General features: G+C 37.4%; 3 protein-coding genes across 4 annotated transcripts in view; all 3 read right to left on the minus strand.

Moving 5' to 3' along the window:
- Window positions 1-898: 898 nt before the first annotated feature.
- On the minus strand, window positions 899-6,629 carry LOC107717100 (ryanodine receptor 2-like). Its single transcript, XM_016523751.1, has 3 exons — window positions 6,515-6,629; window positions 6,178-6,341; window positions 899-956 (listed from the first exon to the last, which is right to left on the minus strand). Exons 1-3 carry the CDS (start codon window positions 6,608-6,610, stop codon window positions 929-931), a joined length of 288 nt encoding a protein of 95 aa, XP_016379237.1. The 5' UTR covers window positions 6,611-6,629; the 3' UTR covers window positions 899-928.
- A 2,313-nt stretch (window positions 6,630-8,942) lies between these two features.
- On the minus strand, window positions 8,943-12,296 carry LOC107717051 (ryanodine receptor 2-like). The gene is made up of 8 exons (XM_016523694.1): window positions 12,272-12,296; window positions 10,590-10,634; window positions 10,376-10,479; window positions 10,145-10,280; window positions 9,868-10,054; window positions 9,670-9,782; window positions 9,366-9,485; window positions 8,943-9,115 (listed from the first exon to the last, which is right to left on the minus strand). Exons 1-8 carry the CDS (start codon window positions 12,294-12,296, stop codon window positions 8,943-8,945), a joined length of 903 nt encoding a protein of 300 aa, XP_016379180.1.
- Window positions 12,297-14,175: 1,879 nt separating this feature from the next.
- Window positions 14,176-15,047, minus strand: part of LOC107717091 (alpha-actinin-2-like) — a 19,699-nt gene continuing 18,827 nt past the window's right edge. For both annotated transcript variants that reach the window (XM_016523738.1, XM_016523739.1), the window contains 2 exons: window positions 14,768-14,926; window positions 14,176-14,650 (listed from right to left, as the gene is read on the minus strand). In XM_016523738.1, the coding sequence (XP_016379224.1) occupies window positions 14,492-14,650; window positions 14,768-14,926 (318 nt within the window). In that variant the 3' untranslated portion in view covers window positions 14,176-14,491. The remainder of the gene's footprint in view (window positions 14,651-14,767; window positions 14,927-15,047) is intronic.

The raw sequence follows: 15,047 nt of genomic DNA on the forward strand, positions 1-15,047 counted from the left end.
ATAGTTTTTTATAAAAACACTTTTATAAAATGACTGAGGACCATTGACTTGAAAAACCTGACCCACATAATCACATGCAAATGTAATGGCAGTCTGTCATCACAAATTACCTTGTGGCCATCTCTTTTTCTTTATTGGTGGACTGGCAGCCATCTCTAAGTGAACACATTGTAGTGGAGAGGAAGTAGAGATTGTGAATTTTGAAGTATTGATCTAATAGTGGCAATACAACCTGGGACAGAAAGAAAAAGAGGCTTGAATACAGACTAAACAACAGAATAAAACAACAGTTACCAGCTGAAGAAATGTTCACTTCAGATTTTTGTAGTTAGGTTTTGAAGATTGTTAGTGCACATTAATGAGATTGATAGTTGAGGAGGTCAGGGAACTGCTAAACGTTGTTATTGATCTTCATGTGGGAATGAAAGACTCTTAAACGGCATGCAGCATATTGTCTCAGAACAGGGATGGATAGCAAAAAAAAACATGATGTCTAATCAATAATGGGATCAGCAGTGACATGACCAGTATGAACAACACAAAAGCCATAATTATCTGCAACTACACAAATTTGCCATGACAACTGTGATTTAATTACAAAAACGTGTAAATGTTTATCGCAAAGCTTTGAGCAAGCTGAGACTTTCGCTTGGTTATCACTTAAGATACAATAAACAATTCCAATATACAAACTACACATCTGCAGTGTCTTAAAAATAATCAAAAAATCCATTTCATTTGAATAATTATTTGGAGTTCAAATCAGGCAGTTATTTAAATATGTCTGTCATTCTGACTCAGTTGGCTGCTATGCTGTAATGAATGCTCATTGATTTCAGTTCTGTTCCAAATGTCTGACCTGCAGTAAAGATAACTGACCTTAATAAAGAAATGAATTTGTCGCTCAAGGGGAACTTTCTCAACCCTGTTAATCTGCCCTCGAGCCTGAGCACCCTCTGCAAAACCCAACACATATAAATTAAATTAGCAGATTTCTATGCCAGGCATTAACTTGCTTCAGACATTATGAGACCACATAGCTGAAATTAACTGATATCATGATCATTTTAAAGAATAGTTTGCCCAAAAAAAATTTTTTTATTCACTTGCCAAGGCAACTCTAACTGAAGTTGTTTAATGGAAGTGTAATGTAAGTTGTTTAAATTTTTAATAGTTTTAGTTTACAATTACATCACTGATTCCCACTTCTACATATTGAACATAACGTTCATAGTTGAATATCAGAATCAGAATCAGAAGAGTTTTATTACCAAGTATGTTTACACACACAAGGAATTTGACTTGACGACAGGAGCTTCCAGAGTTGAAGAAAGTACAAACATAGTGCAGACATACATGATAGTGCAGACATACATAGGAATAACACAGTAGGGATGGAATATAACACTAATATAAGAAAAATAAAATAAAACATCAGACATTAAATAATGTACTATATACAGGAATAGAAGTATAGGAAAAAAATTTAATATTTAGATAAATGTACAGATACAGTATGTTATAAGTGTGCAGATATGTTATTTACAAAGTGTGCAGTTTAATATTAATATGTCAGATAACTATGTCAGTTGTGATGGACGATGTATAATTATGAAAGATTAATTGTTCAGGCTGAATATAGCCTGTGGGGAAAAAACTTCCTTGTGCCTGGCTGGCCAGTGCTCTGTAGCGCCGACCAGAAGGCAATATCAACATTGGCTCTATGAATGCTAGTTAGATTGAATGACTTATAGACAGTAAATGTTGGTTTGCCCCTCTCATAACACTATTATATGGCTTCAGGAGATTTGGACTACTGTTAATGATTTTTCAAGCATCCAATTTTATTATATAAAAAGAGCTATGTGAAAAAAAAATGTTCATGCGAATTTGGAAAGGCACGAAGATGATTAAATAACACAATTTTCATTTTTGTGTAAACTATCCTTTGAACACCCCTTTCAGTTTAGTGAGGCCTTGAAATTACAGGGCAGTTAGACAAAAAGACAGATGTGCAAATAAATAATTGGAGAGAAGTGGAGCGGAAGAACAGGGGAATGTGTGTGTGTCTAACCCAGCTCTAGTAACTGCTCCTGGGCTTGCTCAGTGAGACAGAGGGCTTGCTGGAGCAGGCCGTAAGCGAAGCGGCTTGCAATCGTTGGGGAATCAGCATCTGCCCCCTTTCTGTTCCTGTGCAGTGAGAATCCAGTCAGTAAAAATGAAATGGACACTTCAAAGGCATGATACTCATTCTACTATCCAGTAGCAGGAAAGGATCCTCACCTCCTCACTGAGTACCCATTGATGTGGTAGAACTTGAGAACATCTTGAGTTTTGTCTCTGACTCGACTCTTGTCTCAGAGCATACGGTACAAGCAGAGTGTGACTGCCCCCTCCTGGACAAAATCAGCATCAGTATTAACAGGGGCGGATTTAGTGATTTGGGGGCCCCAGGCAAAATACAGGAATGGGGCCCTATACAATTTCACACATTTACAACCTTGAGGTTCCTTTCACTGTTGCTCGCTGCTGCACGACCGTGTCCCATAGTTGTGTCTAATCTTTTAGATTTTTCATGTACATGTTATAAATAAATGCTTTATTTAATGTTGTAAATCCCTTGTTCACATTTAAACAGGTTAAAATAGTATTAGAGTAGGTTGGACACTAGGGGGTGCGTTGGGGTAATTTTCACTATGCAATTGTCTACACAACGCAAGGCTGTCTAATTCTAAACTTTAAAATATACATTTATTTTTTATTTATTTTAATTGCACATTTAAATTAAACTGAAGGAAATTATAAATTTACATGCTTAAGGATTATTTCAACCAAACATGAAGGGTGCCTTTGTGGGAAAAAAAAAAAAAATAGGCCCTACCTTTGCCTAATGGTTAAGTCCGCCTCTGAGTATTAACAGGCTTTGGCTTTGCCATTGTTAAAAGAGTTTTATATAAGCAATGCATTATAATTAATTAAAGTGGTGACAGTTATTAATTCCTGCTCTTAGTTTGCCTTAGTAATTAGTGCATATTATTACACAGCTCTCCGCAATAGCTGACTGTGACTTGTCATTCTAGGTCAAATATTTGTGCATAATGACTGCTAACTAGTTTATTTAAAATAATCTTCCACACAGATTCATGTCTCCCATATTACTCCACAATCTATAGAATCTCAAAGTTTCATGTGCATTTATTTATTTATTTTGTAAAAACCTGTAATACTTTTAAATTAAATTAATATTATTTATTTTTTGTAATAATCAGGATAGTGCACAATCAGCTGGTCATTATAGCAAATAAATAAATATATACAAATTTTTAAAAAAATGTTCCAGGGTGCCACTGGTGATTACTCTACAACACTATTAGTTTATAAAAGTAATTTATCCCTGTGATGGCAAAGCTGAATTTTCAGCAGTCATTACTCTAGTTCCTTCAAATCCTTCAAAAATAATTGCTGATTTGCAGCTCAATAAACCTTTCTTATTATTGTCAATGTTGAAAACAGTTGTGGTACATTTGTTTCAGGATTATTTGCTGAATAGAAAGATCAAAAGAACAGCATTGTAACATTATAAATGTCTTTACTGTCAATTAAATTTAACAGCCTTGCTGTGTATAAGTATTAACAGTGTTGGGGGTAACTCATTACAAGTAATGCGAGTTACGTAATCAGATTACTTTTTTCAAGTAACTAGTAAAGTAACGCATTACTTTTTTAATTTACAAGAAAATATCGGAGTTACTTTTTCAAAAAAGTAATGCCAGTTACTTTGTTTTCCCATTTATTGACTGACAGCTCTCCTGTCCCCATATTGGGAGAAATCGGGAGTTATTAAAAACAATCAAGCCCTGCTTATATTTAAAAAGTAACGTGAAAGTAACGCAAAAGTAATATAACGCATTACTTTCCATAAAAAGTAACTAAGTAACGTAATTAGTTACTTTTTTAGGGAGTAACGCAATATTGTAATGCATTACTTTTAAAAGTAACTTTCCCCAACACTGAGTATTAATAATGATTTTTAAATGGTAGTGTATATATTGTAGCATCTGGACCAATCAAACACACAATTTTTCATTTGATTTAACAAATCAGTTATTCATTAGATCCTGTTCAGTGTACATCCACACCTCTTCCACACACCACACACCCAGTATTCCTATTTCACAGTGTTTTGTTTCACTGTAATACGCAGGTGGCTGCAGGAACCCTAATTTAATTCACTGTATCATTTCTCACAGCGGCCCATCTGTAACACACACACCTTTACTCTCCAGTTCCTACAGTTTCCTGGCTGCCCAGATGTGATGATAATTCTCAGCCAACCGCTCTGCCATGGCCTTCAACACCAGATTGAAAGTGCAGTTATTTTTAATCCTGTTATTGTACAAAACTGGCTGGAGGTATATAGGAAGCATATGAGGCAATTTCTAAAATGACTTCTAAAATATGTTCTGTTATTTTGATAAAAAGCTATTCTATAAAAGTTACTTAAATAAAAGCAGTAATCAATGGTTCATGATGTAATCTCCTCTTTGGTCCCTGTTGGACTGATTTATATTGTATGGAATTCATTGAAGCTGCTTACATACTGATCCCAGGTCAGAGTGACGCTGCTGGTATCCACAGGCTTTGGACTAAATGTGGATGCTCCTTCAAAAGACAGCTATTAAAAGACAAAACACAATTTATGTTCTCCATAGAAACACAATGCATTTATCTGGTTTGATATCAAGCATCTGTCAAACCCAAGCACAGTCTGTTTTGAATGCATCCCATGTTTTCTGAATAAGCAATGTCTTTTAAAAGCCTAAGAGCTGTTAATCCAGTCTTGGCGAGCACAGAAAGTCTATTCTGAATCCCAATCGCTTTGTGCCACGTGTAATACAAAACAGCTGTAAGTACAATTTATGCAGAAAGAATTTGCCTTGATGCACAGTGGTCAAAGTGGAAAACAAAAACAGCACATTATTGGTCTACTGAAATGCTAAAACATTTTAAGATATCTGTTAGCATATGTACACACCGAACATTATGGAAAACAATTATACAAATAAAAACAATTAATAATATTATTTAATATCAATGTAGTATTGTTTATAATACTATACATATTTCAATACACTTTATTATTAAATGCTGTCCTTCTAGTTCAAAAAAGTGGAAGCAAAACCACTGAATGTGACTTATACACATTTGGTCTGAGTTGTGACCCGTAGGGAGAATTTTGGAAGCACGTTTAAGCTTTTATGGATATATTTAATCATTTCTAATGCTTCAAGCATGGACCAGCACCGTTTAGACATAGAGCAGTTCTCTGAAAAGGTGTCCATTACCATGCCAGACTGTGAGATCCTCCTAGCTGGGTTGTGAAAGCCTTGTGACTCGCCCTCATTGGTCCTCTCAATGGTCCAGCCCAAGACCAGAATGCATTTCACCGTCTCTTTAATGACCCCTCGATAACCTTCTTTATCCTAAAATACAGAGCAACCTCACTGTGTGACAATAAACTGCATGTTGCTTTTTTATTTTTTTGAAAAAATATTGAATATCTGATATTGTTATTTGTAATGTGTCTACATGCTTTGTGTATGAGGAGAGTTAGTTACCTTCTCAGATAGAGCTCTGTAAGGTTTTAGGAGTGGATGAACTTTTGCACTCTCAGAAAACTGTTCTCCATAAACCCAGCCGTTACCAAACTAGAAAAGAATTATTAAACACAAATGGCTTTACAGAATTCCCAAGGTTTCCACAATATTAATAGGGGTAATTCTCAAGCAAACTCCTGTAATAAGTAAAGAAACTTTTTGCCTTGTCCAGTGACCATTTCTCATGTGTATGTTCAGCGTATTTGTTCACCACAAACTCAAGCATCTCTGGGACTATGACACTATAAATAAAAGAATGAAAAAAAACTGGATTGTCATTTATTACATATCGAGTAAAAAGCCATTCACACTACACTTTTCAGAAAAGGATGGAATGAACTTGTATATCCAATAAACAGCCACTCACACTTCACTTTTCAGAAAATAATAAAGCAAACTTCTGAAATTAGTCCTGATCTCAGAAGTTCTCAGAAGATCTCAATGCTAAATCAAGCTCAAGTGGGTCTGTTTCCGCTGGTTTAGGATGTGCTATGGACCTTTAAGTCTATAGAAGTCTTACTTTGAGGTGTCCAGAGGTCGAGGACAAAACCGTCTCTCTGAATCCATCGCCGAGTGTCTCTCTTGTCCTCCTGTGCAGCTCGGGTCAAGGTGGTCAGGAGGAATGGCCCCAGCAACTGCACTGAGACAACTCAGGGCCAGTTTGAATAGGTCTGCATCGTAAGACTGTGGATGAGATTGAAAAAAACATTTTGAGTGTGCAATTCAAAATGAAAATCGAACAGTTTGATGCATAAAAAAGAACAGTCACCCTATCCCACAAAAATCCACTCTTTTGTAGAAATGAATTGTCGGGTCACATAGTTTGAAATGAAGGAGACTTTTCTGTCTTTTCTCACTTTTTTGGCAAGAGCACTGAATATCCCCCAAAACAGCCTTCTTGTCAGATGAAGTTCTTCCTCTGAGGCAGAGCCAAACACAACCCCATCCATCATTCTGACAGTAGTACTTCCTGCTCTGCTCATAATGATTGGTCAACAGCTGAAAGCAGAAGTGACCACAGTGATAAGTAGAATTGCTGCAAGAAAACATTTTTTTTTATTATTTTGTTAATTTAATGTTTTCTCTTTAGACCTTGAGTGGCATTTTGGAGTTTTCTGATAGTTGAGGGACGTCAAACACAAGATTATGCAGCAGAGATTGCAACATGGAGGTTTTCTGTGGGAACAAAGTAAATAAATAGAGGGTAATAAATAAAAAGACCTATACAATATGAAATTATTTCTTAACATATGATCTTAAAAGACCAAGAACAGGCAGACAAAGATACAATGACTTCCACTGTAATGGTCTATTATTTGCAGAACTTTTTTAAAACAATCCCTATTGTAAACGTGACAATTATATTATATTTACTGTATAATAAAATCAATGCAAAAAAAGCAAAAATTAACATCCTCACCTGCACACTGCCAGCAGACAGTCCTGGATGGCGTCTTTCTGGACCTTTGTCAGTCCACTAGCTTTAGATAGGCTGTAGACACCCTGCAGGAGCCCGTCCACCAGCCCAATCCGCAGTGAAGAGGAGTCACACAGCAGAGAGGAATACTTACTTAGCAATGGCAGCACAGCCACACATATGTTTCGATTTAGGGCCAATGCCATATCAGTTCCACCTAACCCCGTCTGCAAAGAGAGAATATATATATACACAGAAAGTTTAAAGAACAGCATTTATTTGAAATAGAAATCTTTTGTAACATTATAAATGTCTTTACTGTCACTTTTGATCAATTTAATGCATCCTTGCTATTTCAATATTTGATAATAAAAATATTTATTAACCCCAAGCTTTTGGTAATGTGACTTGTGTGTTTTGCTAATATCTTCAGTTTTGCAACTACAGGACCCACACATCAATGGTATGGCCTGTTTTAGGGGTGGTTGAAATTATATTTTCTTTTTAAGTTGCATTCAGAAAGAGCTGTTGAAACATGTAGAACAGAGAGAGCTGTTGGAATAGGACCCCCTTAACCTTTATTTTGGCTTCAATCCTTAATTAGGGGGTCCACAAACTCAAGATTTTCAGTAAATAAATGACTTAAATTTCAGATTTATTCCTCACACAAAACAATTGCTTGACTTCAAAAGACTTAGTGCATGAGTTGAATTGCTTTGATGATGTTTTATGACATTTTGGAGCTCAGAGCTCCATCCCCACTTGTTTGCATTAAATGGAAAAAGGCACCAGAGATTCAGCTAAAATTCCTTTTGTGTTTCACAGAGGAAAGGTCAATAAAAAGGTCATATCAGCTTGAAATGACATTATTCACATTTGGGTGAACTTTTCCTACATATAGGGCCCTATTTTAACGATCTAAGCGCATGGTCTAAAGCACACGGCGCAGGTGCACTCAGGGCGTGTCCGAATCCACTTTTGCTAGTTTAATGACGGGAACGGTCGGCGCGCCCGGGCGCATGGTCTAAACGGGTTGTCCCTATTCTCTTAATGAGTAATGGGTGTTTTTTGGGCGTAACGTGCAATAAACCAATCAGAGTCTCATCTCCCATCCCCTTTAAAAGCCAGTTGCGCTCGCGCCATGGCGGGTTCGCTATTCACATGGCGGAATGTAATTTTTCATATTTAAAAATGTTTGTGTGCCGTCACTGTGTGTGTAATAAGCAAAGTGTACGCGTGTAGTGCACCCACCTATAGGCGCATATTACGAACGCGCTCTTTAAATAACAAAGAAAAAATATTGCGCCTGACTTTAGACCAGGTTTGAGTTGGTCTATGGCACAGTCTATTTTCAGTTCCTCAAAATAACAACCCGCCAACAATGCACCTGAACACACCTCTTTTTTAGACCAGCACGCCATGGGCGCACAAATGGGTGCAAATGCATTTGCTATTTAAACAACTTTAAAAATGAGAACTGCGTCAGGCTGAAACTAGCAAAAACACTTGCGCCGCATTGCGCCAGGTGTATGATAGGGCCCATTGGCTGATGTTTCCGCCATGGGATAAAAAAGGTAATGCAAATTTTTGTCTCCATTTTTGTTTTGGTCTTCTCTCTTCCCTCTCTTTTAACAGCCTTTTTTAAATGGGGCATCTTCCCTCTTTAAGAGAGTTTGCAATCTTCTGTTCAGTGATATATGAAAAGTATGAGAAAAAAAACTTGTCAGACAGACTTGTTAAAGGGACCACAAGATTTCAACACGGCTGATTTGAATAAGCCTCATCAGCCTTGATGCATTTACACTTACACTATAATTTAGCGCCGCATTGCGCCGGGTGTATGATAGGGCCCCATAATGTCTGTCCCCTTACAGCATCCATGTTAACAGCCGCTCGCAGGTCCGGCAGGAAACCATTCTCCAGCAGACGTAGCAAGAACTGCTGGTCCTGAACTCCGGAAACCGGTCCAAAAACAGCACCATGGCTGCTTTGTGATCCGGACAAAATATCCGAGACATGTCAGGCTCCACCATTAGATCATCTGAGTATAACAAGCACAAAATACTTTCAACCACCAATTAATCACTTTTAGACTTAAAAAACCCTACTACATATCTTTGCCAGCAGCCACGAACTAAATGTACTTTGTTTATTTAAAAACTGAGCTCAGGCCCTCTCATTACACTGATTTCAGTTAACAATCAAATACATTTAGAAAGATAAATCAATAGTCTGGAAAATAATGATTTTTACATCATGAATGTATATTTTACGCACACACTCATACGCACCTGTGTTTACAATTGGTAAACTAAAAGGAATATTGATGATTCCCTCCAGATCCTCTCTGGGGACGAGAGACCTCAAGATTGCCCTTATTCGGATGGCCTCACCTTTCCCGCTTCTATGAGCTGCAGGCCATTTACACACACAACAGAGACACCCATTAGCAAACCTTGAAGAACCTTTCAAACCTTTAATGAAAACTGACTGTGCCTTAAAAAGTAGATAAAACCAATAAGCCCTCTCCAACTCAATCCTTCAAACACATTACGAGGCTCTTATCTAGCTTTCCCAGCGGGTTTCCTGAAACACTTACATGCATCTCAGGGGCGCAATGACCCAACAGATCAATGAGAGCAGAGTAGAAGGTCATTATGGCGTGTCCCATGTGGATGACATCATCATCTTCATCATCAAGCGTGTCACTAGAAGTGCAGGTGAGAAAGAGACATGGGCATGAGCGAGAATGAGAAAAACAAAGACAGGATAAGATCGAATCGCAACACTCACAGCATCCGGTTGGAACTGTGTGTACTGGCTGCACTGGTTCCATCCTGCAGGTGGGAAATTCTGATGGCTTCCTCCATGGTTGCTAGAAGACCATATCCCCCTTCCCCTTGAAGGGCGGGGCCAAAGCACTCCGGTCGGCGAATCAGAAGCCTCACTACCACATAGGGGTTCTCCTCAACACTCTCACCTGTATGAGGAGAATAACCAATCGAAACCAACCAGAGGTGTTTAATTCGGTTTCACCAGGTCTGGATTCAAGATTAAAGCTGCTCATTACCATTGCAAAATACTTCAAAACGCAGGAAGTCCAGGTAACGTTCTCCCTCCACAGGATTCCAACCAATATCTGGGTATCCTTTGGAGACCAGGAGAGTACAACTACACAAACCACAGCCTCCCAAATACTGCACCACATGTACAAACAAAAAACCGGTACAGACAGTTCAATATCACCAAAAGTCAGAGGGGATGTAGAAGAGAGATAAAAGAATCAGTCAGTGAGACTTACTTTCTCCAGATCCGCTTCTGTAAGAGCAAGCGCCAGTTCGTTGTTGTCCATGACAGAAGCGGCCGTCACATCCAGAGGAGTCGATCCTCTCATTGAGGGAGAAGCTGATAAGAAAAGAAAAAAAAATCACATTTACTTTTGTCTACTTCCTTAGAAATGTTCAGGTTGATGGTTGCTTATGAGTTAAACCAGATCAGTATTAGTATAAACATACCAAGTCCAACAATACTGTTGTCCAGCAGGTAGCTGAGATGATTTCCTTAATGAGGCCAGAGGATAAGAGTTAACAGAGCACCTCACGGGAGTGAATAAATCAAAACACTGCACTTAATGCAATGATTAAGTTCTAATTTGAGTGATTATGCAGTTGGCATTTTACAACCATAATGAACGCATAAGCTGATAATCACTGCAAGTACTTGATGTTATTATGATTACCTTAGATTCTCTAGCACCAAGGACATTCACCATTACTTCCATGATGGTCTTGTGCATCCCCAGAGCTCTCATCAGATTAGGATGCTGATAGAAAACTTTATTGTTCATAATGTCACTACACAAAAGAAAACACAGGTCTCAAATTGAGAATAAAACTGCCTTGGACATGGTAGTCCATCAGAAATATTGGATAATTTAAAAAGTGAAAACTGCATGATGGGATGTGTCAAAATAAGTAATTCTAGATGTTTTATGGGTACACTATTCAGTGCCTGATTAGAAATATCACTTTATGATGCATTTGTGCTTAATCCTAAAAATACACTACTGTTCACAAGTTTGTGGTCAGTAGAATTTTTTATGTTTTAGAAAGAGGTCTCTACAGTAAAAACAGTACTATTATGGAAAAAATGTAAAATAAAAATATAAGAATAAAATACATTAAGATTCCAATTTTAATATATTTCGAGATGTATTTTATTCCCATGATTGCAAAGCTGAATTACTCCAGTCTTCAGTGTCACATGATCCTTCAGAAATCATTTGGTGCTCAACAGTTTTTTTTTTACTTTTGTGGAAACTGTGCTATTTTTCGCTACATCGATTCGCTACAGAAGGCCTTTGTTCACCCCCCGGAGCCGTGTGAGACACTTTTTTTTTATGGATGGGCGCATTTTAATTAAGTGATTTTGGACTGATGCATGCAACACCCACTGAGTGCCACGAAACAGCTTGAAAGATCAAAGACAATTTTTAATATAACTCCGACTGGATTCGTCTGAAAGAAGAAAGTCATATACACCTGGGATGACTTGAGGGTGAGTAATTTATGGGCTAATTTTCATTTTTGGGTGAACTATCCCTTTAAGGGTTAGTTCACCCAAAAATGAAAATTGACTTGTGTTTTACTCACCCTCGAAGCATCCTAGGTGTATATGACTTTCTTCTTTCAGACGAATCCAGTCGGAGTTATATTAAAAATTGTCCTGGCTATTCCAAGCTCTTATCATTGCAGTCAGCGGGTGTTGCAGTTGAACAGTCCACAAGTCGTCAAATAAAACATGCGCATTCATAATAAAACGTGCTTCACCCGGATCCGGGGGGTGAATAAAGGCCTCCTGTAGCGAATCCATGTGTTTCTGTAAGAAAAATATCCATATTTCAAACGCAATAAACACTTTTCTCTCACTTGAGCTGACTGTCATACGGGGAATCCGTTCCGGTGGATGACGCAGCACGTATGCGCAGCGCGCACGCCTGTGAGATATGCTAGTTTCACGAGTTTGTTTATAGGAGCAAAGGAAGCAAAGTTGCCTTACTTTAGCAAAGGAAAACCAGTCTCCTCTTGGTTTATATCGAAATCCTCTGAAATTTTTCTTTGCAAATCCTCCGTTTGTACTTCTAATTCATGACCGGCGTTTTGTTTTGTTCTCTCTCCATGTTCGTCACTAATCACACGCCGACGTGCTGCGTCATCCACCATAACGGCTTCTGCGTATGACAGATGGCGGAAGTGATAGAAAAGTGTTTATTATGTGTGAAATATGGGTATTTTTCTTACAAAAACGCATGGATTCGCTACAGGAGGCCTTTATTCACCCCCCGGATCCGGGTGAGGCACGTTTTATTATGGATGCGCACGCTTTATTTGACGACTTGTGGACTGTTCAACTTCAACACCCGCTGACTGCAATGATAGAGCTTGGAATAGCCAGGACAATTTTTAATATAACTCCGACTGAATTTGTCTGAAAGAAGAAAGTCATATACACCTAGGATGCTTCGAGGGTGAGTAAAACAGTCTAATTTTCATTTTTGGGTGAACTAACCCTTTTTAAAGTGGGAAAGAAAGGGTTTTTCCATATTTGGTAAGTTACAGTGGAGTAAGCAAGCAAGGAAGAAAGAAAGAAAAGAAGAAAACAAAAGCATCAAATAACAAAAATTACGTAATTAATGTGAATGATCAACTATACATTATACAAGTAAAAACATACTGTATTATGCAAAACACTCTATTATGCATACATAAATACATATTTTAGGCCTACAGTATGTTAATTACACTTTATTCAAAACATTCAATAAAAAAGCAGAGACTTGGCCTTTTCATAAGTAAGGTTTATTTAATTTATGTCACTGTAAAACACACATTTGGCTTTCCTGTTCATAGAATTCAACAGCAGACATTCACAAATCAAAACTGATTTGATAGGTTAACAAATTGACCAAAAAGCAATCAAATGCACTGTGTCAATCATTGTACACTGAACTAGTGTGACCTATAGACATTTTCTGTATTCATATAAGCTTGACTGACACTCTGGGATTCACATACGTTTACACTCTTCACTGTGTATGGTTTACATGCTGTTCAATACCGACAAGAAAACAACTGTTTGTGTGTTAAGCAGGCTGTTTGTCTATCGTTCCAAACGGTTCACATACTTTAACCCACAACTGTAAATTTAGTATTTTATCATCATTTCTGTTTTTGCTTTCTTTATTTGACAAGCCCTGTAGTAGTACATACATCAACACTTCATGTAATCACCAAATTGAAGAAAATGTTCAAGCATTCACAATATTCAAAATGTCACGTACAACTGACTCACTAGTGAGGAGGACTAGGATCACCTCTTCCTAATTTATATAAACTGTTACTGTATATGAAATCAGGCACTGTTAGGTTTTTAGGTGATTATGCTGTTGAGAATAGAGCTATTAATGTGACTTTTTTTAAACCAGGGACACTACAGGAAAAAATAAGAGAAGCATAGTGGTTAGGTGAATCTTTCTCAATTTGGGCATAATTCAAATGTGCAAAATCTTACATACTGTAGGTTTAACACTACAACACAAAATAGATTTCGTTCTGGGATTGGAAAAGTTTAGAGAAAAATGCATAAAACCTAAAACTACTTAAACATATTTAATTCTGAATTTAGTTCAACTATAGATTTTGCTGTAATTCAAGTGACAAAATCTTTGTACATTTTCTCTGTATTATACAGGTGCATCTCAAATTAGAATGTCGTGGAAAATTTCATTTATTTCAGTAATTCAACTCAAATTGTGAAACTCGTGTATTAAATAAATTCAATGCACACAGACTGAAGTAGTTTAAGTCTTTGGTTCTTTTAATTGTGATGATTTTGGCTCACATTTAACAAAAACCCACCAATTCACTATCTCAACAAATTAGAATACTTCATAAGACCAACAAAAAAAAGAACCAAAGACTTAAACTACTTCAGTCTGTGTGCATTGAATTTATTTAATACACGAGTTTCACAATTTGAGTTGAATTACTGAAATAAATGAACTTTTCCACGACATTCTAATTTATTGAGATGCACCTGTAATAGCCTACATGAAGGACAGTAAAAAAGTTTCCCATGCCTTGGATTCGACAATTTATGAGAAAGTAAATCTAAAATTCAAATTTTTTTGGATTGCTACAGATAAATAACCACTTTTTTTTTATTTTTTTACTTGCATTCTTTTCACTTCCAGACTGCATTCCATGTATACTGACTTAAACATTTTATATCAATCATCTAGCAAAATACATCAAATGAGATTAAAAACTGAAATTGTGCTCATTTTGTTTATTTGCCATGTTTTCATTTCTTGAGGCTGAGTGAGGCGGGGTCGAAAAGGTCAGAGGTGTTGAGAGAGTTAAAGATCACTCTCTCCGTACAGGGCTGTGGAGAAGGCAGTGTAGTCCAGGGCTCCAGGCAGAGCCCCGGGGCCGGAGTATGGGGGCATCCTGCTGATGCAGTACTCTGCCTGGTCTGGAGGAAGCTCTTGCCTCAACTCATCTGCCAGAATATATGGCTATTCAAAACACAATAAACAACAGATAAGGAATACAGAAAGAATTTTTCAGGTACAAAAGACTGTTCTGAAGAGAACTGTTAAGGTTAAGCAAGCAACACACACACACACACGCACCTTGTCTGCAGCGAGGATCCTGAAGGAAGCGATGACCTGTTCAGCTGTGTCTGTATCCGCCGTCTCTCTTGTCATGAAGTCAATGAAAGACTGGAATGACACAACGCCTGAAGCATTTGGATCAACCAGCATCATGATCCGAGCAAACTCCACCTCACCCTGAAAAAAACACACACAGACATTTATAGCATTTAAATACTACCCCATCATTGTAGTGTGTTGAAATTCATTTGAGTATACGTATATATATATATATATATATATATATATTTTTTTTAAA

This window comes from Sinocyclocheilus rhinocerous, unplaced genomic scaffold (assembly GCF_001515625.1).
Source record: "Sinocyclocheilus rhinocerous isolate Xijiao unplaced genomic scaffold, SAMN03320098_v1.1 scaffold119, whole genome shotgun sequence".
NCBI lineage: Eukaryota > Metazoa > Chordata > Actinopteri > Cypriniformes > Cyprinidae > Sinocyclocheilus > Sinocyclocheilus rhinocerous.

Excerpts from the sequence above, each read along its gene's own strand:
- LOC107717100 (XM_016523751.1), bottom strand. The coding sequence starts at position 6,610 with ATGATGGATGGGGTTGTGTTTGGCTCTGCCTCAGAGGAAGAACTTCAT. Across the intron at positions 6,342-6,514 it reads TCAGTGCTCTTGCCAAAAAA|TCTTACGATGCAGACCTATT; the intron begins GTGAGAAAAGAC and ends TCTCATCCACAG. Across the intron at positions 957-6,177 it reads CGACCTCTGGACACCTCAAA|AGGGTGCTCAGGCTCGAGGG; the intron begins GTAAGACTTCTA and ends TGGGTTTTGCAG.
- LOC107717051 (XM_016523694.1), bottom strand. The coding sequence starts at position 12,296 with ATGGTGGATGACGCAGCACGTCGGC. Across the intron at positions 10,480-10,589 it reads CAACAGTATTGTTGGACTTG|CTTCTCCCTCAATGAGAGGA; the intron begins GTATGTTTATAC and ends TTTTCTTATCAG. Across the intron at positions 9,486-9,669 it reads CGCCCCTGAGATGCATGTAA|CTCATAGAAGCGGGAAAGGT; the intron begins GTGTTTCAGGAA and ends AATGGCCTGCAG.